The sequence below is a fragment of the Cyanistes caeruleus genome, chromosome 16 (assembly GCF_971803275.1).
Source record: "Cyanistes caeruleus chromosome 16, bCyaCae1.hap1.1, whole genome shotgun sequence".
NCBI classification, from domain to species: domain Eukaryota; kingdom Metazoa; phylum Chordata; class Aves; order Passeriformes; family Paridae; genus Cyanistes; species Cyanistes caeruleus.
In genome coordinates, this window is record NC_141716.1 from 14,153,528 (window position 1) to 14,179,318 (window position 25,791).

At 49.3% G+C, this 25,791-nt stretch overlaps 1 protein-coding gene across 2 annotated transcripts in view; it reads left to right on the forward strand.

Moving 5' to 3' along the window:
- The first annotated feature begins 278 nt into the window (after positions 1–278).
- Positions 279–25,791, forward strand: part of LOC147650241 (uncharacterized) — a 293,456-nt gene continuing 267,943 nt past the window's right edge. Inside the window, exons 1-3 of one of the 2 annotated variants that reach the window (XM_086853483.1) lie at positions 279–454; positions 1,061–1,195; positions 1,471–1,616. In XM_086853483.1, the coding sequence (XP_086709609.1) occupies positions 1,575–1,616 (42 nt within the window). In that variant the 5' untranslated portion in view covers positions 279–454; positions 1,061–1,195; positions 1,471–1,574. The remainder of the gene's footprint in view (positions 455–1,060; positions 1,196–1,470; positions 1,617–25,791) is intronic. The other variant, XM_086853484.1, reaches the window with a different exon arrangement.

The following is a 25,791-nucleotide window of genomic DNA, read 5'->3' on the forward strand; positions in this document are numbered from 1 at the left end:
AGGCCAAGGCAGTGGTAGAAGGTGAGGACCTCGTGTGCTTTGTTTGTGGTGCCGCCCCTGCCGAGAAAAGCTAAGCACCCTGTAAAGCCACCTCTGTCCACAGGGCTTTTGAGGAGTGGTGGGGCTGGAGGCACTGAAAGGGCCTGAGGTCAGTAAGTCAGCAAAGACTCTGACTCCTGCTGTTGGTGATGTTTGCAGGACAAGTGAAATTCCTGGCAACAAGAGCTGGAAGCAGAGAGAGCTGTCAGGACATTGTTTCTGGAATGCAGAAACCTCCCCTCCTCAGGGAAGTGAACGTGAAAGGCACCGTGCTGAGGTGTTGGAACAATGGCAAGAAGAGAAGGCAAAGAGAGAGCGGGAACACGAGAAGGTGCTGCTTGAGCTGAGGCAGAAAGTTGCCACCCTGCAGGCCCAACAAGATGAACAAATTAGATTTGAAAAAGCCAAGCGACAGGTAATGGTTCTGAAGGGAGAACTGGTGTGATTTTTTGCAAGGCTGGAGCTGTGGAGATAGCAGGCTATGGGGGCTGTGTGGAGCATGTCCTCCATGTCCTCTCCATTGAATTTGGGCAGGTGAAAGATGATCGGGTCTGTCTTTGGGACCAGGAATGAGCCCTGTCACAGGAAGACAGGCAGAAACATCAGCTTTAAGTTGAGATTTTTGTGCTGCTCTTGTGTTCTGTTTTTCTAAGACATACCTCAGAGTTTCTTCACTGTTCTCTTACCACTCCCCTTCTGGTGTGTGCTGGTAGGTGTTCAGTGCCAAAGTGAGATTGTAGGACTTTTGTGGGCACAGGGAGTGTGAAGCAGAAATGCTGACAAGGATGAGAAAAATCTATTTAACGACTCATGTGGAGTATTTCTGAAGAGGAACCCAGAGATGTCTTCTGGGCTGTGTTTTAAGTCACTTCCTGGGCAGCTGTGGCTCCCCGGGGCAGACAGTGGCCCAGGGGAGCAGCAGCCAAGTGCTCTGAGGGCGCGTGAGCCCATCCGTCCTTGCCTCTTGCCACACAGATGTTGCAGGCAAGTGTGAAACCCTCTGCTCTTTGCTTCTGTGCAGGTGCTGCAGGAAGAGCAGAATGAGAAGAGGGCTTTAACAGAGACACTGCTCCAAACTCGGGGACAGCTCAGCCAAGCGTGCCAGCAGGTCCAGCAGCTCAGGCAGGAGGTGAAAGAGCAGCAAGAGAAGGGACAGGTAAGTCTGAGTAGGCAGGGAATGGAGTGCAGGGCAGGGACAAGGGCACAAAAGGCAGCTCCTGGGAGTGAGGAGGCAAGGGCTGCCTCAGGCTGTTGGAGCACAGAGCCTGGTAAGCTCCAGAGCTCAGGCCAGAAAGGAGGGCTTGCAGTACAAGCAGAGCTGCGTTGAGAAGCCACAAGAAGTGGCTGAAGGAGTGGGATTTGGAGACAGCAAGTGCAAAAATCTGAGCCTGAGGGCAGGTCCCAGGAAGTCACTCTGCATTTTGTAGCCAGACCATCAAGGCAAAGCTGCAAGCTGAGCTGCAGGAAGCTCACAATGAAATGCTGGCAGTGCAGAGGAGGCACAAGGAAGAATTTCAGGGCATCAGAGAGAGGAGATGAATGTCCTCCTTGAGCAGAGGGATGCTCTACAAAATCAGGTGAGTGAAACAGCAGTGGCACTGCAGTCAGCCAGGGAGGACTCTGTGGCCTTCCTGCTTTTCCATGGCAGAGCAGCAGCTGATGGAGTGATCCCTGGGGCTGCCTCATGCTCTGGGGGCTCCATGGCAGCTGCTCTGAAGGACACTCAGTGCTCTGCTGAATCTCAGCTGCTGCCCCCTGGACAGCTGGGCCAGTCCTCTGGGCTGTTGGCCAGCAACCATCAGCATGGACTCCTGCTGGCCTCTTCTTGCTAGCCTTGGTTTGGGAGGTGCTTTTTCAGGTGGGCCACTTAGAGATTTAACCTTAAGTTGTCCATCTCTATTGGGAATCTGCCAGTCCCAGGACAGGGAGAAAGGGAAAGTTTTCCTTTCTCATTCCTAAGTGCCTCTGCTGTGGCTGACAGTGGCAGCTGTCCACAGCAGTGTCCCTGTCTTCTTCTGCCAGAAACAGCATCTGGGCTGATCTGGCTGGCACAACTCCCACTCCCACAGGTGCTGCCTAGCAATGAGGTGTCCAGAAGAAGAGGTCTGTGGTTGGAATCCAGGAGGAGCTGCTCGGGGGAAGCCTTTCTGCTGGCCTTACACGTGTGGTGGCAAAGTGGTTTTTTCCAAAGCTGCCAGGATTCCTGAGCCAAGCTCAGGGATGGATGTTTGGCTGTGTTGTACAGCCACGGGCACTGAGTAGAGCAAGGGACAAGAGAAAATCTGATATTTCACACCCTCTGGTGTAATTTCCTGTGGTTGAGTCTATCAGGGAGTGCTGGTGCCATGGTGGTCCCACTGCATTTCTTGGCTGGTGTGTCCTGGAGGGTGAGGCTCAGGACAAGGCCCTGCAGAAGACTCTCAGAGGGGTTCTGGAGGCACCACTGTTGATTTTTACCCCCACAGATTCCAGCTGAGGCTGCTGCAAAGTGACTCCAGTTCTAAAACCAGCTCTGGAAAAGGTCCTGTGCATCAGCACTGAGGCACAGCTCAAACAACGAGGAGTTTCTTTGTGCCAAGCGGATTAAAAATACCCAAACCAACCCAACCAAACAACTCACGGATTCTATCGTCGTCTGAAAGGGAAAAGAAACATTTTTATTCAGTGCCACAAAATTTGCATCAATAACAAGTCCAGTAGCACACCAGGAAATTTCCACATGAGTAAACTCCACTCACTGCAAAAAGGCTTGTATCCACTCCTGGAATTTAATGGTTCAGCTGGCATGTGAAAGCTGTTATTTGGAGGTTTAATTATTAAGATCAAATTAAATTTCAGCTATTGCAGCAATGAGCAGATGCCAGCTGAGGGATTCCTTGCTGGGGAATGCTGGAGAGGATTTTGGTGTATCCACATGGGAGCCTCCCTGCTAGGAGGATGCTCAGAAGGCATTGTGCCTTGGATAATGAACTATTCAGGAGTTCTGGGAGTCCCAGGGATGCCTTTTCCTGGTTATGAATTACTCCTGCTGAAATCTGGCAATGAACTGCCTCACGGTGACCTGTGGAGTTCCTGGTCAATGAGGGGCTGCTGGAATGAAGGGAATGCTCCACTTCATGGCTATGGAGCTTTTCCTTCCCCCAGCAGGAGCTCTGGCTGGGACTTGTAATGGAAAGTGTGAAGACTTGTGCAGATGAAGAGCAAAGAGAACAAAGACCCTCCAAAACTCACTCTGTCTTTCCAACCAACCCCACAGAATTTGTCTGTGAGCTTTCATAGTTTTTGAATTGCCAGCCACAAAAAACTTTTAATTCTTTTTGGCCAGGCTGTGAGTGCACTCAGAGGGTGGAGCAGATGAGGAGACACAGGTTTGGGGAAGCAGAACACAGAACTATTTGCTTTCTGGAAGGCTGGAGTGAGGTCTTGGGGGAAATCTGCCTCACACAGAGACTTGACAAGAGCCATGAGGCTCTGGATCATCCTCCCCTGGACTGCCCAGGCATGGGAACTCCATCCCTCTGTCCCACAGGGCCAAACTGCAGACCCCCCAGCCTTCCCCAAACACCTGCATCCAGGGCATTTAGGAGCTGATTCCCCAGGGCAGGGCTGCACTTTGGGCATTTGTTCTCCCTTTACAGCTCAGCTGCCACGATGCAACAAACACAATGGTTTGGATGGACACAAAATCCATTTCTGGTGTGTGCAGTGCAAGTGTGGAGGAATTCCTGTTGGCCTGAACCATCCGCTCTCCTGTGAGCACCTGACACTGCACAGAGCCAAAGGTGGGATCACTACAAGGGGATCTTCTCTTCCTCCTGCTCTCTTCATCATCACAGGTAAATTGGAGGTTGGGACACTTCACTGGGGCAGGGACACCCAGGCTGAGTGAGGAAAGGCCACTCCCCACTTCTCTGACATCCTAATGATGGCAACCCATCATTATCCTACAAAGACCCATCCCAGAGGAGCCTGTTGCGTCCTGGCAGGTGCTGGAAGGAAGTGAAAGCATTCCCAAGGAAAAAGGGAGAAACTGAGTCCAGCTCACCAATGCCTCAGAGCAAAACTTTAGAAGGCATTATTCTGTGTATTCCCAACTTCATGGCCAGAGTTGAGGCTGGGTTTGAAAAATGTGGATTTACTTCTTTTATAGAGGAACATTTATTTTTTCACAGCAGAAGGAACTCTTTTGAGTTTCCTGCTTGAGACAGAGATTGAAAAATACACTGCCTTGTCTTTCAAAAATGTTCTGAGGAGCCACTGCAAGGTTTCAGATGAGGGCCACAGTTATGCTCTGGAGGTTGTCAGAAGGAAGGATGCTGCTCAGTCTTTCTCTGTTCTCTTTACTGGAGCTGGCATGAAAATGGATTATTCTAAACCATCTCTCTGTGTGGCTGTCCCATTTGTCAGCTTCCTGCAGGCACATTCCCTGCTTGATGTTTTCATAAACTCCACTCCTTTGCCTTGGCTTCTGGTGATAAATTGTAATGGCAAGTGAAAATATTCCAAAATAAATCTGTTTTCATGGCCCTCTGCAAAGTCCACTCTGAGAGCCCTGTGCAGATGTAGCACTTTGGGAGGAGGTGGGGCAGCACCAGGTGCACATCACACATCAGCCCTGTGGTGTCCACATTTTCAAACCCTGCCCCAACTCTGGCCATGAAGTTGGGAATGCACAGGAAATGCCTCTGAAGTTTTGCTCTGAGGATACAGGTGAGATGGACTCAATTTCTCCTCCTGTTTCCTTGAGAATACTTCCAACTTCCTGCTGTTATTTTGGTAGGGTTTGTATTTTCAAATAAGGAGCAAATTATTATTATTATTATTTGGTCCAGGAAACCAAAGGAACATAAGGAGAAATAACAGAAATTTTTAGGTTGGAAAAGATCCCAAGATCTAGGAGATTCTAAGATGCAATCCAACCATGAAGCCAACCTTTCCAGGCCTCCCAGTGATCCCATGGAGAGGGAGGTGCCAGCAGCAGCCCCAGAGCTGGGCTGTGACAGAGCAGGGATGAGGCCAAGTCCAGAACTGCTTCCCAATGACCCCCCCTCACCCCTGAATCCTCTACTCCTGGTACCAAGGCTGCTGTTTTCCCTGGAAATGTGTCTTTCCAGCCCAGAAACTCCTCTCCACTGGAGAAGCCCCAGCAGCAGAGCCCTTCTTGCGCTCTGTGGATGCTGCAGGGCAAAGCCTGTGGTGGCCCCTTGGTTTGGGCTCTGCAGCTCTCAGCACCCAGAAGAAGCTCTGCCAACACCTCCTGCTTCTGCTGCATCCTTGCACACTGTCTGATGATCTGAGAGCTTTTCCCAGCCCAAATGAGCTGCAGTGAGCACAGCAAGAGATGAAAATGAACTCCAGTGATGCCTTTTTCCTGCAGGAAGATGAGGATGGGCAAGTCCTTCCTCTGAGGTGCCCTTCAGCCCAACACTGGGACACTGCTGCCGAGCTGGGCTCAGCTTTGTTTTCTCTCCCAAAGTAAAAGACAGGCTGAAACTAGGACAAAACAACAAAGAGGGAGAGACAAAAAGGAAGAGCCTGGGTTTGAATTGACAGAAACCCCAGGAACCGGTGTGCAGCCCAGTAAATATTGGAATGACATTACCTGAGTGTTGAAAGACCCCCGAGCTGTTCACCAGTCTTCACAGAAGTAATTGTGAATGCCGTTTATTTCTATTATTAACACACCTTTTATAGGGTTCTACAGGGTCTGTGGGCAGAGCAAGTTACTATTGGCTAACACACACAGGTTTACATTCTTATCCTTGTACACAAGGATATTGTTTTGCTTTACTCTCTCTTCTGCAGGCAAGTTTCAAGGATTTCAGCCCTTAATATCACGACTTATTTCAAAGGCTGGTTTGTGCATACAGGCCTTTACTAATATATAAAATATAGCAACAATTCCCCCTTTCTCTTTTTGCACAAACCAGGCTTTGGATAAGATATCATGCCACTTAGACTGTCATCCCAATTAACATTATAAGTAAAGTCCGTCCCCCTTCTAGCACAAGAGACCTCAACCATCCGGTGTTGCCCCAGCTGGCGAACCAGCTTCCAGTGGGGTCACTATCTTCTTTCAGGGCATGTAACACATCCTGTAGCTGTTGCAGTTCTTATGGATGGAAGCTGAATGATCAGTAAGATCCAAGCAGCACATGCCTTCAAACTCCTCACAACCACGTCCCTGTGCCAAGAGCAAAAGGTCCATTGCAGCTCGATTTCATAATATTGCATGACATACACTACTCACATTGGCTGAAAGCTCACTTAACATTGTGGATGTTAAGTTCAATCCTACCTTAGTCCAGCAAGCGAGCCTTTTTAGGGTGGCTAAACTTTAATTCATTCAGGCTTCGCTTTGACTGTTTGATGTTCTTCATTTTGCTAGCTATATTCAACAATTGGTGTTAGCTTGGGTGGAACAAGGTTATGTTTCCCAAGATAACAGGGTCTTCCATGTGGACTAGCAGGAATCCCATTCCATGCCCTATCCCCACAGATTAGGAAGATGGAACTAGGTAATCGCTTTGGTAATTGTCCTGTGAGATTGTACCACGAACAAAGGCTTTACTTTCAGTGGTAGTAACGAGATCAGCTATAGGGTTGACTGCAGCTCAGGGCTACATTACTTTGTTAGAATGACTTTTTGTCGGGGGTTCAAACATTATCCATCCACCTGCGGTATTGGTGGAACTTAACAAATCTAATTCTTCTGAGGGTTGTAACATTGACAACTTTGGTAATTTTTTGCTTGCCAACAGGCTTCAGGTTGTCTTAATGTGAAGCCAACAGTGCAATTGCACTCTTGCAACGTTGCCAATCGATTCAGTCGAGTCTCATTACTAATTAAATCTTTAAATGCTGGAGGATCCCATTCAGGGACTCCTACGAGACAGGTGCGAAAGGATCTCTAGGTGTGGCTAGGCTTAGACACACTGACTTTTGGCCAGTTCAATGTGCCAGAGTGACCCACATGTTCTGCCTCTTTTGGATGTTAGTTAGCAGACAGTTAGTCAGGACTATACACAACACAATTACCATAAGCAGTTTGTTCCATGCAAATGACACCATATTTGCAAACTTACAGCTAAAACTCCAATCGTTAAATGAACTTTCAAAGATGCTTACACTAGCTCTTGAAGGGGGAATACTTATACTTTATACTAACATAACAATTACTACACAGGCTAAACTATCTTAACCTATTATAGAACTACTTTTAACACACGTGCTTTGGTATATATGTAGTCTAAGCGTGAAAGCAATTTGCTGAAAGGGTAAACACACAACTACAATTTGCTTTATATACAGTTAAATGGAGTCTCTACACTTCTTAGATCTTCTACAGAATTTCTCTAACACGATTCAGTCCTGGAACGTTCACTGCTCCCGTGATGTCAGCTGGCAGCTGATGGGTGACTGAGGGTTTTGATGTTCAAGTTCTTCTTCAGATCCTTCTAAATCTTAAAACAAAGGATACCTGAAAAATTGGTAGAGACATAACATCATAGTAACGACATAAAAGTTCTGTTGGCAACTGTCTGTGTAGTGTTCAGACACAACTGTGTCCTGACAGCTCCACTTCTGATCCATGTCTGGAGTACCAAGGCTGTGTGATGACATCTCTGTTCACTGGATCTCATGTGTTCAGAGGCAGACAGTCTGGTCAGATGAACAGGTGACCTTTTTGAACCTGCCAACAAAACACAGGCACTTCTCTCCTTGAAGTTAATGAATTACACTAATCAAATGTTTTTAGGGCATCCATTTCCCCCGTTTTCTTAAAAAAAAATAAAATGAGGTGTACTTCTGTTATAAACATCAACAGCAACACAAAACCATATACACAATTAATAAGAACTTATACCGGTTAAAAATCAATTAAATCATAAACATTATTAATAACATATGTAATATAAAACTACTATTAATTACTAAAACACTGCACCAGCATCCCATAGTTAGCAAACAAACAGAAACAAAACAATCAGTGAAGGATTGGGTAATCACCTCCGGAAATGATTCTCCAAGCCCACTTCAAAACTGATCCAGCTGTCATATCAACAGGGTCAAATTGCTGAGTCAAAAAGTGACTCAAATAATGATTTGGGACAGAAAACATCTGGATCTGATGGCAAACGTTCCCTCCAGGTAAAGTCAAGGCTTGGCCAGGGCCTGGCTTTAAACTGGAAAGATGCCTCTTAACATATTTCTAGAACAAGGTTCTCAATAGTAGCAGCCATGAGATGCTTACAGCACAGCAAACTGTTAAAATGCATTTGTACAAATCAAATGATCAGAAGCCTCAGGTACCAGACCAATTAAACCATGCAGCAGTTGGTTTAATCTGAAGCCTCTCCTATGGCAGCTGATCCTCAGCAATGGTACATCTTCTTAAAATTCTGGAAACACTGAAAAATAAGAAAGCTATAACAAACAAAACTGCAGAGATTGCAACAACCAATAGAACTCCCGATGAAGTCAAGGGTGTCACAGACTGCATTCCCTTCTATCCACAAGCAGGTGTTCACCAGTGTTCCATCACTGCTGTTTCAGTTGTGGCTGTCTTCATATCTCTAGGAAAATAACTATACTTTTCAGTTTAAACAAGTGTCTCCAATAAAACATAAAACAATTTAAATTAAACAATATTTAAACCTAACAATAATTATATATGATAAAAGGAAATAACAAACTTAACCTTAAAAGAATATCTAAGTTAGAAAACTTAACTTAAAAACATTCAAGCCTAAACATTATAAAACTTAACTATCCTTAATTCTATTAACACTTAATCTATATTAAATAAAATCATAACTTAATATTATTCTGTTAGTACAAAAAGGCAACTAAAAGTTTGATATATACTTTTTAAACACAATATAACAGTAACATGAATTCACTATAAAGATTATAAGAATGTAACAAATACATCACAATTCTATGTCATCTAGCTCTGAGAATAACTCACAATAACTGCAAATGTTACTAAAAATACTTATTCATAACAGGAATTTGCTTAGTATATGCTTAAATTGGTTAGGATTTGAAAGTGCAGTTTTTCTAGAGAAAAACCACAACAACACAGGATTTGGTGAGTTGCCATCCAGCTTTGTAGCACTTTTCAAAAGTACTACATTTACATTTTTTCAGAAACATCAAGTCCAATTCTTAAACTAAAACCCAAAATCCAAATTGGTGTATATGCAGTTATATGTGCTTTATATAACAAAAGGACTCACATTAAAATTACCTTATTAAAATTGTGGAAAAAACAAGCAAATAGATAATATATACTTTAACTTAACTTTGTCTTGTACAGTAAAGTTCTCTTAACTAATTATTTTTTAAACCACAAATCTCTTCTGTAGATATCATTAATTGGAAGGTTTTCCTAGAAGCTGTAAATCACACCATGTTTAAACACTTTTTCTCACTCTTTTTTTTTTTTTTTCTATTTTTTCTTCTTTTTTTTTCTTTTTTTTCTTTTTTTTTTTTTTTAAACGTTCAAAGAATCACAATAACTTCTCTAGTAAAATCTTAAAAACTCCAATTACATAAACTCATAATTACTTAAAACACAAAATTAACTCTACAATGGCATATAAAAACATTTTGAAAACCCAATAAATTATGACTTTTTAACAAACTTGGTATTATCTGGGTGCTTCTTCTTAGAGAGGGAGCAGGGGGGGTGAGCTGCCCACCCTGCTGCTGCTGCAGCTCTGCTCTTATCTTCCTTCACATTCTCTACATACTCTCGCAGCGAGGAAAACGGAGAGAAAGGGAAAGAAAAACCTCACAAAGTTAACTTTAACAAATGCAGTTTTTTCTCTCAATCTCTCATGTTGTTCTCTGACAGAGGAAAAAAGGGCACGATTTTACAAAAGCAGGCGATGTTACACGAAAAGTCTCTCAGGCCAGGTGCTAACAACAGCGATCATTGCAGCTTATCAGCGTGGCCTTGGAACTTTTCTTGCGCTGCTTCTGCCCCCAGGGTGCCTTTGTTCTCACAGAGCCCACCTCTGTGCTCCCCCATGTCCCCCTGCTTCGGGTGGAAACCAATCTAAATTTGGCTTCTTTTCTTCCAGGGTGGTAAAGATGGAACTTTAATAAGATTGTAATGCTAAAAGTGACTCCAAAAATGAAGCAAATATTTCTGGATGTATCACATCCTGCCATAACTGAACAGATTCTGTTCGTTGTTTCAGCGTTCGCTGTGGAACTTTTTTTTTTTTTTTTCTTTATTTTCTTCTCTCTGACTCTCCCTCCCTCTCTCCATGGGCAGCATAGATAGGAGTGCTTGTCCAGCAGTGGGAGGTAAAGGCATCTGCCGCTGTGACGCAGGTAGAATTACGGGGCTCACAGCCTCAGCATATCTCACTTTTCTGTCTTTTAAGGTATTAATTGCAATCTGCCAAGTTCAACCGAGAGACACAGTGTCCTTGCTCTTTTCTGTAATTGCCATTTCCCATATCAGAGCCGACATACCAGTCCGTTCTTGCACCGCAAAAAGCAGTGTGAGCACTGCAAATGCCCATGACAATTAGCCCATATAATGAGCATATCCAGGTCCTTTTCCTGGGCTGCTTCGCCTCGTTTAACGAGGATGCAGAGAAGCAGTTTATCTGCCGCCGCAAACTCTGCCTCCATGCTGACGGCCACCCGCAAGGGGGAAGGTTGCGACCCTTCTACCACGCCCTTGCCTTCCTGGGCCCCCCCCAGCAGCCTGACTTTCCACGTCCTACCGCTCAGCGTTTCACCGCGCTCAGGCTGCCTATCCGGTGCCGATCCAAGCCCGCGACGTCTAATGCCCAGATCCACTCCGCTGACTCCAAAGCCCCTCTGCCCGCAGGGGTGTCCCTGTTCGGGCGCCAGATGTTGAAAGACCCCCGAGCTGTTCACCAGTCTTCGCAGAAGTAATTGTGAATGCCGTTTATTTCTATTATTAACACACCTTTTATAGGGTTCTACAGGGTCTGTGGGCAGAGCAAGTTACTACTGGCTAACACACACAGGTTTACATTCTTATCCTTGTACACAAGGATATTGTTTTGCTTTACTCTCTCTTCTGCAGGCAAGTTTCAAGGATTTCAGCCCTTAATATCACGACTTATTTCAAAGGCTGGTTTGTGCATACAGGCCTTTACTAATATATAAAATATAGCAACACCTGAGCTTGAGAGAAAATTGACAAATTGTTAGGCTGAATTCCTGTCTCTAGTGGAACTGGAGAGCAACCACCATGGAGATAACGTTATTTTCTTTAATCATTTTCTTTGGCAAGAGAATCAGAAGGAAAAAGCTCCAGAGTGACTCTTATTATATTTTCCCTCCCTCTGCCTTTTCTTTCTGATTCCCTCCATCGTTCCCAGCTCTGTCAAGATTGTGACAAACTTAATTACCAGCAAACAGCAGGAATCCCAGATGACATATCCATGGTTTTTTCTTTCTTCTGACTTCATGAGATCTTTCTGGTCTTTAATGTAGAGTGAATGAGGACGGGGAGCAGCTGGTGCTGGTGTCCAATACCAGCAGCATCTGAGCCCTTATCTCCTTGAGATCTTCAGTGTCAGGATAGGATGCGGATAACAAAACCTGAGTGATGAGATTCAGGGGTGGAGGTTCAGAAAACGGGATTGTGCATGACAGGCCCAGATCTGCCATTTGGGGGCTGTCATAGAAACCTGCACTCATTTCAGGGCTGCTCACAGCAGGGACTGCACAGCCCAGGCCTCTTGCTCCAAGCTCCTGGCACCAGGATAAGGCACCTTTGTGCCTCCTGCATCTGTAAATTTGATGCTCGTTGGCTATAAAACAAGAGCTGGGTGAAACATTGTCATTTGCAGGGAGTTTGCCCTAAAACCATGTTTCTAGGGCGTGAAACAGCTCAGGGTGAGGTTCAGTGAATGGTTTTGAGCGAGAAAAAAGATTTAAAAGAAAAATGCCCTAAAATACTTTGAGTATTTTTAAGTGGAGTTTTGCCCTTTGATCTTTTCAAAGGGAATTTTATTGTCTTGCTGTCTCGAAGATGTTTTGGCTGCAGGGGTCTGGAGAGGCTTTTCAGAGTCCTCACCAGTTCTACAGTTCAAGAAGCTTGTGCTCCCATTGCTGCAGAAGCAGAGAGCCCTTGCCTCCACCCTGCCATTACTATTATTATTATTATTATTATTATTATTATTATTATTATTATTATTAACTATTATAATATTATGTTTATGTTTATGATGTTTATTTTTACACCCAGGCAATTCACTGTTTTGCAGGAAATGTCAAGATTTTCCACACAGGCACCTCTTTCCCCTGTGCACCCATCTTGAGAGAGAGAAAATGGTCATGTGCCACTTGACCAAAGCAGGGGCTTTGCAAACACACCAAACACTGGAAGTTTGGTAGAAAGAAGCAGCAAATCTCTTTTTTATCTTAGTTTTATCTTCACCAAACCTTCTCTGAACAACTCTGCACCTCCTTCTGCATTCATTTCCTCAAGCTGGGTGTCATGGAGTTACTTTACCTTTAAGGGAGTTGGAGTTGCTGGGAACTGCCTGGAGTCTTTTCTCCTGACCAATTATCAGTCATTGCTGAGAATTGACAGCAGTTTAGGCCATTGAAAAGTGGGATCAACTTGTGAACCCTACCTTAAAGTGTAAAAGCAGAGCTCTCTGGGTTCTCTTTGTTTCCTGGCTGGAAGGGTGGCGGAGCTCCAGGCCTCCCGTTCCCTGCCCAGGCCATGCGGCCGGGCGGGGCCGGGGCTGGGCCTGCCGCGTCTCCTGCCCGGGAGATGGGGGGGCCTGGGGAAGGTTTTCCTCGGGCCCGGGCCGGGCCAGGCCGATCTCTGGCTCGGCTGCAGGTTTTGCTGTAACTAAATTCACTAGAAACTGCTGAGTGAAGAAGGAGAGAGGCTCTGGACCTGCAGCAAGCAGAGACAGCGACCACACTCTCCAGAGCAGCTATGAAGAACTTCCCATCGCAGACGGCTCCAGCTCCTGTTCGGCAGAGATCACCGAACCATCTACAAAAGCCTGGGCAAGATTTTAACTCTTTCATTACCCAGATGAGACTTGCGGATTAATCTTTTTATCCAGAGAGAGAAAAAGAGAGTGATCAACATGAAAAGAGACTTTATAAACTACCAGTGACAGGAAAGAAAAGAAGCTTCAGAAGAGGTAGAGAATTAAGAAGATGCTTTCATTAAGCTGAAATATCTTTCTGTTAAAACTATGGAGATGGACAATGAAGTCCTGAAAAGAACTCCTTTAATTCATGATACAGTATCTAGGGAGGAATAATAGGGTTCAAAGTGTAAATTGGAGTAAAAAGTAGAGTAATTATGGTATAGTGAAGTGCTGGGAGATTTGAAGCCTTGAGAGGCAATGAGAAAACTGTTTTCTAGTGAAGCTCACAGAAACAGATGAAGAAGACTTTTTTGCCTTTGAATAACTTATCCTTAAAAATGCTATCCCTGGACTCATGGCCCATACACACTTCAGAGTGATGTGAAAATGGGAGGAGTGAGCTCTAATAATAGCAGCTCTGGGCAGCTAACATTAGGGCAATGGAAAACTATAACAAAAATAGTTTTCTTGTGAGAAACTCCATAAATTAACAGGAAGAAACTTCTGTTTCTCTACAAAGACTGGTGAAAAGACTGTAGCAAGAATTGGGACTGTTTTAACCATCAAAGTTCCGAAGTTTTTGTCTCTGTTGTCATGTGAACAAGGGAATAGTGGGTGAATAGGGGATGAAAAGGTTTTTCTGGAAGTTTATTCTGGTGTTCTTATTATTGTAGTTTGTCAAAAAACTTTTTTTTTTTTTTCCTTTTAAGTTTTATGCCTGTTTTGCTCTTGTTCTAATCCATATCTCACAACAAGAAATAAGTAATTTTCTTAGTAATTGGATTAAAACCACGACATAGGACTTTTGTGGGCACAGGGAGGGTGTCAGAAATGCTGACAAGGATGAGAAAAATCTATTTAACGATTCATGTGGAGTATTTCTGAAGAGGAACCCAGAGATGTCTTCTGGGCTGTGTTTTAAGTCACTTCCTGGGCAGCTGTGGCTCCCCAGGGCAGACAGTGGCCCAGGGGAGCAGCAGCCAAGTGCTCTGAGGGCGCGTGAGCCCATCCGTCTTTGCCTCTTGCCACACAGATGTTGCAGGCAAGTGTGAAACCCTCTGCTCTTTGCTTCTGTGCAGGTGCTGCAGGAAGAGCAGAATGAGAAGAGGGCTTTAACAGAGACACTGCTCCAAACTCGGGGACAGCTCAGCCAAGTGTGCCAGCAGGTCCAGCAGCTCAGGCAGGAGGTGAAAGAGCAGCAAGAGAAGGGACAGGTAAGTCTGAGTAGGCAGGGAATGGAGTGCAGGGCAGGGACAAGGGCACAAAAGGCAGCTCCTGGGAGTGAGGAGGCAAGGGCTGCCTCAGGCTGTGGGAGCACAGAGCCTGGTAAGCTCCAGAGCTCAGGCCCAGGAAGGAGGGCTTGCAGTACAAGCAGAGCTGGGTTGAGAAGCCACAAGAAGTGGCTGAAGGAATGGGATTTGGAGACAGCAAGTGCAAAAATCTGAGCCTGAGGGCAGGTCCCAGGAAGTCGCTCTGCATTTTGTTGCCAGACCATCAAGGCAAAGCTGCAAGCTGAGCTGCAGGAAGCTCACAATGAAATGCTGGCAGTGCAGAGGAGGCACAAGGAAGAACTTCAGGGCATCAGAGAGAGGAGATGAATGTCCTCCTTGAGCAGAGGGACGCTCTACAAAAGCAGATGAGTGAAACAGCAGTGGCACTGCAGTCAGCCAGGGAGGACTCTGTGGCCTTCTTGCTTTTCCATGGCAGAGCAGCAGCTGATGGAGTGATCCCTGGGGCTGCCTCATGCTCTGGGGGCTCCATGGCAGCTGCTCTGAAGGACACTCAGTGCTCTGCTGAATCTCAGCTGCTGCCCCCTGGACAGCTGGGCCAGTCCTCTGGGCTGTTGGCCAGCAACCATCAGCATGGACTCCTGCTGGCCTCTTCTTGCTAGCCTTGGTTTGGGAGGTGCTTTTTCAGGTGGGCCACTTAGAGACTTAACCAAGTTGTCCATATCCATTTGGAATCTGGTGCTTTCAGGACAGGGAGAAATGGGAAGTTGTCCTTTCCCTTTCCTCATGGCCTCTGCTGTGGCTGACAGTGGCAGGCTGTGGCTGTCGCCTCTGAGTGCTTTGTTCTGTTTGACTGGAGGTGGAAGAGTTGACATCTCAGCTGGCAGCCTCCCGAGAGTTCCTGGAAAGCAGAGTCCAGAGAGCCCAGCAAGATGTGAGCGAGGCCCAGGCACAGTCAAGGCAGAAGCAATTGGAGGCTGAACACATCCAGAAGAGGCTGGAGGAGGCAGAACATCAGAAGAAGGAGCTCCAAGTGAAGCTGCAGAAACTGGAGAGGGAATGGAGTGAATGCAAAGAAGTGGCACTGGAAAATTTTGAATTGCAGGCTTCCGTGAATGTCCTAGAGAGGGAAAGAGACAGGTAAATGAAAGCCTGTGGGACTCTGCAATGTGGTGAATGCATTCCCTCTTTGCCATCTTTGCACCTACCTGGGGCTCTGGCAGCATTTCCTAAGTGGCAGATTCTGAACTCTCCATGAAGACACATCTCATTATCTGTATGTTGTGTTCATTCTCTAATATTTTAAGCCTTCAGTTGGAGTTTTTCTGAAGACAGGCTTTTGGGGTAGCTCTTTCCCTCTAGGGAGTGTTGTGCTGTTAGGTTAGGTTAGGTTAGGTTAGGTTAGGTTAGGTTAGGTTAGGTGGGTGTGTTAACAGTGCTGGAGCTGCAGTGTAAGGAGCTGGATACATCCATCAGCTCCACCTTGGCTGCTGTAACTTGAGGCCTTTGGGATCTGATCAGCCTGGCATCTGATGCCTTTGCTGGGCAGAACCTTCTTAAGGCCCTGAGTGCTGATCAAGCCCAGATTGCCCTGGGAGGCACCCAAGAAACAAGAATGTCTCTGGTGCATTGTTCCTGATAAAATGCCCCCCTGGTGCCTGGAGGGGCTCAAGCAGGGTCCCTGCCACCCTCCACACTCACAGGTGTTACTGACTGTGCAAAGAATGCAAGAAACCAGAGCAAGGTTAGGGGGGCTCCTCCAGCTGATCAAGTCAAGCCAGTCTTCAGTGCCACAGGATTCTTCTTCCAAGAAGAAGACAAAGGAAAGGCAGAGCACTCTTGCTTGCCTGGAGGTTTCTGCATCTTTCATCAGCTTGAGCTCCAAGCCTCTGTTGCCACTTCTGCCTTGGGCCTTTGTTCCTCCAGCTGAAAGTAGGATGGGTGCTGGTAAATCTCAGGGAACTTGCCAGACGTCCCCTGGCTGTAGGGTGCTGCTCCTCCCACCTGGACATACAAGATGGGGGAAGGAAATGTCTCTTCCATGTTGACCAAACCTCAGTGCTTCCACCACCCCGGCCCCTCAGGGGCCTCCTGTACCCTTGGAACCTCCTGCCACCTCCTCCCTCACACCTGCCCCTTGTGCCTTCCCACTGCCTTGTCCCATCAAGGCCTCTGCAGCACCGCATTCCTTCCGGGCCTCCCTCCACCCCAGCCCCTCTGGTCTCCCCCAGCCCGGCCAACCTGCCCGGCAGCGGCGCAGCCCCGATGGAGCTCCAGAGGAACCGGATTGAGAGAGCATCAGAGCCCTCAGCAATCCCGCCAGCAACCCACAGGATGCAGGACACAGACGGCGCTTCCTGGCTGGGAGAAGCCTCGTGCCCATCTCCAGGCACCACAATCACAGCGATCCCCACAGCTCCAGCCCCTGCCCAGCTCCTCTGTGGGCAGCATTAAGGCTTCAGCAGAACCACCCAAGGCCGAGGGCCTTCTGGCCATTTTCCCTTCCCCACTGCACTCCTGGGCAGCTTGCTAAGCACAAGCACCCTTTTCCCCTCTCCCCCTATGCCCTGCGCACACTGGGCACCAGAGAAAGCACCTGAGACACTGGGTATGAGAGCACATTCTATATTTCTATATATAATTCTATATCTATATTCTATGTATTTCTATATTTCTATATTTCTATATTAAAGAAGAACTAAGAAAAAGGAAAAAGAAACCATCTTAAAGAAAAATCCTGCCCGGCTCAGATGGCCCCGACAGACAGAGAGCCTCTCAAATCAGCTCTCCTCAGAGCTCCAGCAGCACAGCCAGCCACGGGCCCACAGACAAGGGCGGTTCTTGCGTGCCCTGCGGAATCCATCTTGCCACTTCTGCAAGATGGAGCCTGGAGCTGCCCGGAGGACAAAGGCTGTTTCCAGAGCCAGCCTTCTGATGGCAGGGCTGATGTCCTGTGCCTTGTCATCAAGGGCTGCAAGAGAGAGGAACAGAGCCATGGTCAGATCTGGATCTGCAGGGACCCGAGGAGAGCCCCGTGCAAGGGCCAACCCAGGTGGCTCTGGCCATGGCCAGGAGGGAGCAGGGACCAAAGGGATCAGCCCAAAGCCACTGGACACTATTGGCACTCGTGCCCCTGAAATCTCTGTGTGTGCCCTGGCCACACCAGGCCTGGTCCGCACAGGGAGCAGAGCCCTCGGCAGCCGGGGCAGGGATTGCAGCTCCCCTTGGCAGCCGGGGCTGGCAGCCCGCTGCCCTCACTCACCCTGACAGATGCTCTGGAGCTCTCGTTTGTTCCCCCGGAGGTGCTGCCCGGCCATCCCTGGGAACACAGAGCCTGTCAGGGTCCCAGCAGCACAGCTCCCTGCCAGCGGCGCTGCCAGCCCTGGGGCCACACGGCCTCCTGCCCCGGCAGGGCTCAGCCCCGGCCCTTGCCGCATCCTGACTCAGCCCAAGGGCCCGGCTGCCAGAGGCCGGCAGCAGCAGCCCCGAGGGCAGCCGGGGCTCCAGGGCCGGGGCAGCAGCCGGGGCTGGGGCCGAGCTGCGGCGGGGCAGGGAGGGAGCCCAGCCCGGTTCGTGGCTCACCAATGAACCTGATGGCCGCCGCTCGCAGGGACTCCTGTGGGCTGTCCAGGTACAGCAGGGCCCGGTGCAGGTGCTCAGCCGCTCGGCTCCTGTCCTGTGCCAGCTGCAGAGGGCGGCGGGAGGGAAGGGTTGGTGCAGGCTCTGCCCCTCGGCCGGGCACTGCTGCCTGCGGCCAGCCCCGGCCTCCCGTGCCCGCCCAGCCCTGAGGCACCGGGCAGCAGCCGCTGGCGCCGGGCTCTGGAGGGGGCAGAGGGCCGGCTGCTGCCCGGGGAGCCGCGGTGCTGCCCTGCCCGACAGACCAGCGGTGCCGGGGCTCCATGGGCACACGGCTCGGGGCCACAGGGGGCTGGAGTAGAGCCCGCGGGACCCAGGGAAGGGAGCAGCGTGTGGGGCACAGGCTGGCGGCCCTGGGTGCGGCACTGGGCAGGGCACAGCTGCCAGCCGCACACACTGAGCTTCTCCAGCCTGGGGCTGGGGCTTCCAGCCCGCCCTTACCAGGCCCTCGCAGAACCTCCAGGTCTGATCCACCTGCAGCATCTGCTGGAGATCCTGCCTCTTCAGCAATCGGGCGGAACAGAGCAGCGTTTCCCGGGAGGCCTGGAGAGCAGCAGAGACCCAGAGATGGCACCACAGCCCAGGGCACAGGACCCACGTCCCTGGGCCAAGACCAGGAGGGAGCTGCAGCCTGCGAGGCAGCAGAGCAGGAGGCAGCCGAGCGCCCTGCCAGGGAGCCACGGCAGCTGCCGAGTCCTCACATCAACGACACGCTGGTTCTCGTCATGGCAGTGCAAGGAGAGTGGGAGCCATCTCTTGTAACTCTGCATGGTGTCTTTTTTCAAAAAAGGTTTTTTGAAGAGGGGAGAAAAATTTTCAAGATGAAGTTGCAGGGAAGCTCCCTGCTGAAAAAAGTGAAGCTTCATCCATCCCACAAACCCCAGCCTGAAAAGACAACAGCACTGGCTTTCTGCACTCCATAAACCATGTCCCGCCTGGGAATTTAAGAGGAGGCTCAGCAGCTGCAAGAATCACAGCCTCATGGAATCATTTCTGTTGGGAAAAACCTTCACAAGCATTGAGCCCAAGCAGTCACAAAAGGAGGTGTCACCTTCCCCTCCCTGATGCCCCAGCCACAAGCACTGAAGGACCAGGGGCCTGTTCCATTGGCTTCCAGCCCAAACCTAATCCCTGTGTCAATCATGGAAGCACAGCAAGAAAGGACCCAAGTTCCCGCTCCTGCAGCCAGCGGCACTGATGGCATCTGCTCCATGTTGGCATCTGCTCCATGTTGGCATCTGCTCCGTGGCAGGAGGGATTCAGGGATGATCCTGCCCTGGGCTGTCACACTTTGGGTGGGCACTGCCCAACCTGCTCTGGAACTCCTCTTACACCCTCACTGGAGCCATGGCTGCATTTACTGTCCCAGCACCAGCCTGAATTCAGAAGCATATTGTCCCCTACCAGGTCTTGCAGGAGCTTGTTTATTTCTCTTTGCTTTGCGGTTCCTGGAAGCCTGAGCATTTCTTGACTCTGCTTTTCTGCCTGCATGAGCTGCTGAGCTGTCTCTTCCAGTTCCTTTCTCCTGAGAGCTCCCTCTGCTTCCAGCTCTTGTTGCAGGAATTTCACTTGTCCTGCAAACATCACCAACAGCAGGAGTCAGAGTCTTTACTGACTTTACTGACCTCAGGCCCTTTCAGGACCTCCAGCCCCACCACTCCTCAGAAGCCCTGTGGACAGAGGTGGCTTTACAGGGTGCTTAGCTTTTCTCGGCAGGGGCGGCACCACAAACAAAGCACACGAGGTCCTCACCTTCTACCACTGCCTTGGCCTGCGTGACTCTGAGCACTTGAGCCTCCACATGGTTCCTGCTCATCTCCAGCTGAGATATCTGCTGCTGAGCAGCAGACAGGCTGGATTCCAGGATGTCCTTTGCCGACCTACAAGTTGCAAATACAGAGAGACATGAGCTGCTTGCTCCTGACACCCACAGCTTGTTATTCCAGGACAACGAGGCTCAAGATCCCCACACATCAGTAGGGAAAATGGATCACATGGAAACTCGTCCAGAGAAGGCACTTTTGTGCCATTTCCATAGCAAAGCAGGGCCCTCTGAGGGAGTGCCCTGGCCTTCCTTATGGCCTGGCACAGCACACACAGCCCAGCCCAACTTGACCTCAACAGCCAAAGCTTCACTTGCTGTTCCTGACCTATGACACTGGGGAGCTGTGCCCGGACAGGATGGGCTGATGAGCAAAGTCTCAGCCTATGCTCACAGCCCTTCTGTCATCAGCACTTGCAAGCTGCTCTGCAGGGGGACAGGACAGTCTCTTGTCCTGCTCAACTCCTGACATTTTAATACTCTTGAAAATGGACATAAAGGTACATCATTTTCCAGACACCGTGTATTTAAGAGACTTCAGAACTACTTGGCATGATGCAGAAAAATCTCAAGGTCGTGGTAGCTCTTGTAAGAAATACCAACACCCTAAATGCAGAGACTGCTGTTTAAACTCTTGCAAGGTCAAGGAGTAGGCTTGCCACCATTATTTTAGTATTGTTGGCTAAACAGGCAGTAGCCCAATTGGCTTGTCCTTCTTTACAGAGTGAGAGGGACCGTGCAAAGGGACTTTGATTGACTTGGCAGGTGGATGCCCATCAAGAATTACAAAGAATCCCCAGAGGTCGTTGAGGATTCCAAAGGGCTTTCCCTGCTGCTTTCTAACCAGCCCTAGCACCTGGCCCACACTTCTCAAGAGTAGGCTTGGAAGCAGAAAGCCTCAAGACTTTCAGCAGGAGCCTCTGGCTTCACCCAGAATCGCAGTGCACTACTCCCAACATCCCCAGGTAAGAGCCTGGAATGCTCAAGATGGAGCTTCAGTTCTGAAGATCAAGATCATGTCAAGCTACTTGGTAACAAACGAGGGATGTTCAATGCCCAGCATAAGGAACCAAACCTAAGAGAAACTTGAGGTTTCACTCAACCTCTGCATGCTTTAACTACTACTCAATTCAGGGCTGGGTGGCTTGCTTTTGACTTCCCACAGGAATGTGCTTGGCAGCACAAACAGGAGCCCAAGGCTGACGAGAGCTTTGTTGGCTTTAGATGTCAGAAAAATAACCTTCATATTGTGACTTTTTTTTCTTTTGAGACACTTCCATTTTATGTCCGTGGAATGTAAAAACATCTGAAAGGCTCTGCTCCCTGCCTTTACCTGGTGTCTGCCAGCTGCTTGGAAAGCTCTTGCCTCTGCTGCTCCATAGCTGCCAGTCGTCCCTTAAAGGCAGCCTTCTCCTGGCCCAGCAGCTCCTTCTCTCTGTGCACCTGGGCCAGTGGTTGCCCTTGGCCAGAGGATTGCTGGCACAGCTGCTCCAGGGCCCTGCTCGATGACTCTTGCTCCTTGGAAACCTGGAAACAGGACAAGGTACACCTTGAGCCCTTCCTCAATGATGGTGTGTGCCATTTTGAGGCAGCTGTCCACAGCAGTGTCCCTGTCTTCTTCTGCCAGAAACAGCATCTGGGCTGATCTGGCTGGCACAACTCCCACTCCCACAGGTGCTGCCTAGCAATGAGGTGTCCAGAGCCATGGTGACATCATCCCTCCTTTGCTCCAGCAGATCCCTCTGAAGCTGCAATTCCTCCAGTGTCTGCCTCTTGACTTACAGCTCGCTCTGCAATGAGGGGTCTTCTCCCTCCAGTGCAGCCTCCACTGTACAAGAAGGGCCAAGACAAGTTTTCAAGGGAAAGCCAGTTTCATTTCAAAAACCAACCTCCATCCTGTCCTGCTGCTGGGCCTTTTCCACCTGGGGTGACGTTTCCTTCTGCTGCTCGGTGTTCCTTTGACGCAGCCACAAGGCTCCTGGCTCTGGGATTCCCATGCATTGCTGCAGCTTTTCCCTGGACTTCTCAATGTTTTCACAGCAACTGCAGAGACAAGGCTCAGTCAGAAGAACAAAGAGGCCTCAAGAGTCACCGATCCCATTTCTAGCACTCCAGGCTGGAGCAGGGGGCAGTGGGCTAAGAAAGACCTTGCTCTTTCCCTCCCAAGGAAATCCTCCAGAGGCAAAGGGAAAGGAAGGCAGGATTTTGCCTTCCTTCAGTGAGAAGCAGTGGCTGGGCAGAGGCACGCAAAGAACAGAATTCAGGGAAGCGGTATGGTGAGAAGAAGGAGTCTTCTATTCCAACATGGCTGTGCATCTCCCACACAGCCTTAGGAGTCACAGTAGAGCATGAAAAACCCTGACAGGACGATGCTCAAGAGCCACACATGGTAGGGCAGGTGATTTCTTCACCCAGGAACCTCTGAACTCCCAGACCTGGAAGCAGATTGCATCTGGAATGCAAGAGGAGGAGGAGGAGGAGGAGGAAATGTTCACCCTCTGATTTCTTCTATCAGATCCTCCATCTTCTGATAGCGGCTTGTGACCGTTTGGGTTTCCTCGTCCATTTGACCAATACTTTCCTGCAAGCGCCCACAATTCCCTGAGACTTCCCAAAGCAATGCAAAGGGATCCTGTTTATCTGTGGATGTCAGAGTTGAGAGGATGCTGCCAGGATTGTCAGTGCAGACGACGGAATGGGCCATGCTGTCACTGTCGTCTGTCAGTGCCTGAAAGCCCACATCCAGCTGTTAGTCATGCATTCTCTTCCTATTCCAAAGGACCACTGAGATGCCTCTTCTGATCCCACAAGAACCAGTGTCCATTCAGTTTCAAAATCCCAGCCAGCTCAGCACAGTTTACTCACCTCAGGGGCTCGGGAGGATTGTCCCTGGTGAGAAAGACCTCGAGCTCCCTGGAAGAGCACAGGGAAGAGCACACTCAGACTTCCCTGGGCATCCTATGCCAGGGCCCCAGCACCCTGACAAGGCAGAATTCCCTGCAAATAGCCCATCCATCCCTGCCCTGTCTCAGTGGGAAGCCATTTTCCCTCGTCCTGTCCTTGCAGGCCCCTGCCTTAAGTCACTGTCCAGCTCTCTTGCAGGCCCTTCCTTCACGCATTGATAGGAGCTCTAAGATCACCCTGGAACCTTCTCCCACCTGGACAACCCCAACTCTTGCCTCCTTTGCCCTTGGCACAGGTGCTCCAGCCCTTGGAGCATCTTCCTGTTATCCCCATGGCCTCCCCTAGGCCACTGGGGATCATCTCAGAAATGTCTGAGAGAAACCCCGGTTTGCCTCTGGGAAGCGCTGAGGCTGCACTGTAAATTAGGCTGAGGGGAAGGGGATGACCCTTGTTTGTGCCCATGGCCCCTCCCGTTGGACAAGGATAGAGGAGGAGATGTGGCTGTGCTCTGGGATGGCCAGGTGCCCCCCATTCCCTCCCAGGCCTGTCCCCACAGCAAGCACCAAAGCTGCTGGAGCTCTGGAACAGCAACTGTTAAACCCTTGCTATTCCCAGAGGGAAGCCTTCCCTGAGGCACAGCCCAGGCCCACCCAGGCCCCTGCAGGGCTTGGCACAAGGAGAGCAGTGGCTTTCTCACTCACCCGTCGCATGTCCATCCGCTCCTTGGCACAAACAGTGTCCAAAGTGCAGTGTCCAAAGGCCCTTGGCCTTCGCAGGGTTTAACCCCAGTGTCCAAAGGCCCTTGGCCTTTGCCGGGTCCTAACCCAAATATTCAAACGTTCTTGGCCTTTGCAGGGTCACTAGCACACGATCAAAGTGCTGTTGGCCGTCGCAAGGTCCAAGCCCAAGCTGGGCAGCTGGGCAGGGACCTGGCTCATAACATGAGTTCCATGTTGCTGCTCCAGGCAGCACCAGTTTTAAGGCTCAGCATTCTCAAGACCCACATGCTCTTCTGGGATGCGATTAGTTCCTGAGTCACAGGAATTCTCCTGTCTTCCCTGACTGTCCTAGTTTAGGGCAAATCAGGAAGGAAAACTCTAAATGGGGATTTCCACAGGGAAATGCCCCTCCCTACCAACTGGTTCAGGAAAAGGAAAAAAAGAGAAAAAAAAAAGATTCCTTGGAGAGAAGTGGAAAAAGCTGGTTTTTTAACAGAAATTGAATAATATTAAATAATAAAACCTCTTGCTGTTCGATGGGATGGCAAATCTAGGAAGAAAAAGTCTTTTTCATGTGGTGTAGCTCGGCTCGCTCAGGTTCTTATCAGTCCCTCCGGCGCTGGAAAGTGCCGAGGCCCAGGCCCCGGTGGGCCACAGGCGTGAGCTCCCGGGGTTTGGCTGGGTGTTCAGTCCAGAGCAGGCTTGCACAGATCCAAAAAAATTGGAAAAAAAACAAAGGTCCAGGGAACTCCTCTGCCTCAGCTAGCTAAAACCAACTAAAAGCCAGAGAGAAGCTCTGTCCCGCTGTCTGTCTGTGCTGCCGACACCACAGTCCAGAAGCGGGATGTGTGGGAGTGATGTTTTTCCTTAACACACTGCACGCTTCTTCTTCCCCCTCTCTTGCTCTCAAAGCCAGTCTTAAAGGTGCACAACTTAATATATAACATAAACCAGACGATTTGGGATACCAGTATCATAAAGTCACCCCAGGACACTGACCAAGGGGAAATGTAAGAAAAATCCTAAAAAGGTTCTTGGTGTTTATAAATATTCATGGAAAGTAAAGCTTTGCCTTTAGGACAGCCACCTGAGGAGGAAAAATGGTGTTTCAGGGACTTTTCAAATTCCTACACAGAAATGCCTAGAGCTGCAGTGTTTAAGGCTCATTGTTGTAGTATGTTTATTCAGTTCTGTTAAAATTGTTAGTATTTCGTCTGTTTGATATGTTCCTGGTTGTCTCCCATTTACTGCTTTGGTTGGTTCCATTTGTCTGTTATGTAAACCCCTCCCAGTTTTTCTGAATGTTCCCCGTCAATCACCTTTACCCTGCCCCAGCTCCCCATCCATCCCTGTAAACCCCACCTCCCCTTCCAGCTCCTTCCATGTATGTCATCCCTTCCTCAAAACACTATTGGTTGTTATGTTGTATTCCCGCCTTCTTTGTATCCCCATTGGTCCCTGGTATTGTAACCTCCTCCCCTTACCCCTCCCTCCGCGAGCTCCCATTGGACCCTGGGCACTGTGGAGCCAGCCCAGAGCTCCGGGGCGGCCAAGAGCAGCGTCAGCTCATAAAATGGATTAAGAATCCTGAGACAGCCACAAGTGCATGTTTTTCTTGCTCTGCTCTCTGTTTGCGAATATATCACTAGGTCTTCTAGGCAGAAGAAAAGTCCTGCTGCTTACATCAAAGATTCCTCACTAGGAACAGACCTTCAAGAACCAAATGGGTCTGCTTGGAAGAGCTTTGGCAGGTGTTTTTTGCCCTCATCTTTGATAGTGTTTGTCTGTGTCCTAGGGAGGATTTCTGTGCCCCAGTTGACAGGAACTGCCTTCTGAGCAGGGCACAAATCCTCTGTGCACAAGAGCTGCACCTGCCTTCTCCAGGGCCTGTCTCTCCAGAGACTGATGGCCCAAGGATGTCCCTGCCAAGTTAAGATTCAGAGACTGATGCAGCTTCAAGTCTCTGCTTCCACAAGAGCAGCTTTGGGCTCCTTGAGCACAGCTGCAAAGGAGCAGGACAGCTCCTGGTGAAGGTCTGACAGCTCCTGGCTGGTCCTTGAACAGCTCTCAATGTAGTTCTGCTGGTGGTGCTGTCGGTCTCGGGCCAGCTGTGACTGCAGCAGGGACACCTGAAAGAGGCACAAGGCCCGGCTCAGACAAGCCCACGCTGGCAGCAGCATCCACAGCCCCACGGTACCGGCTGTCAGGGCAGACACAGCCTCCAACTGCAGCCCTCACCAACACTCTGCCCTCGGGGAAGGGGAAAGGAACAGGCTCCCAGACTGGCCCTGAACAGAGCTCAGATGATCAACAAGTCCAGTCCAAGG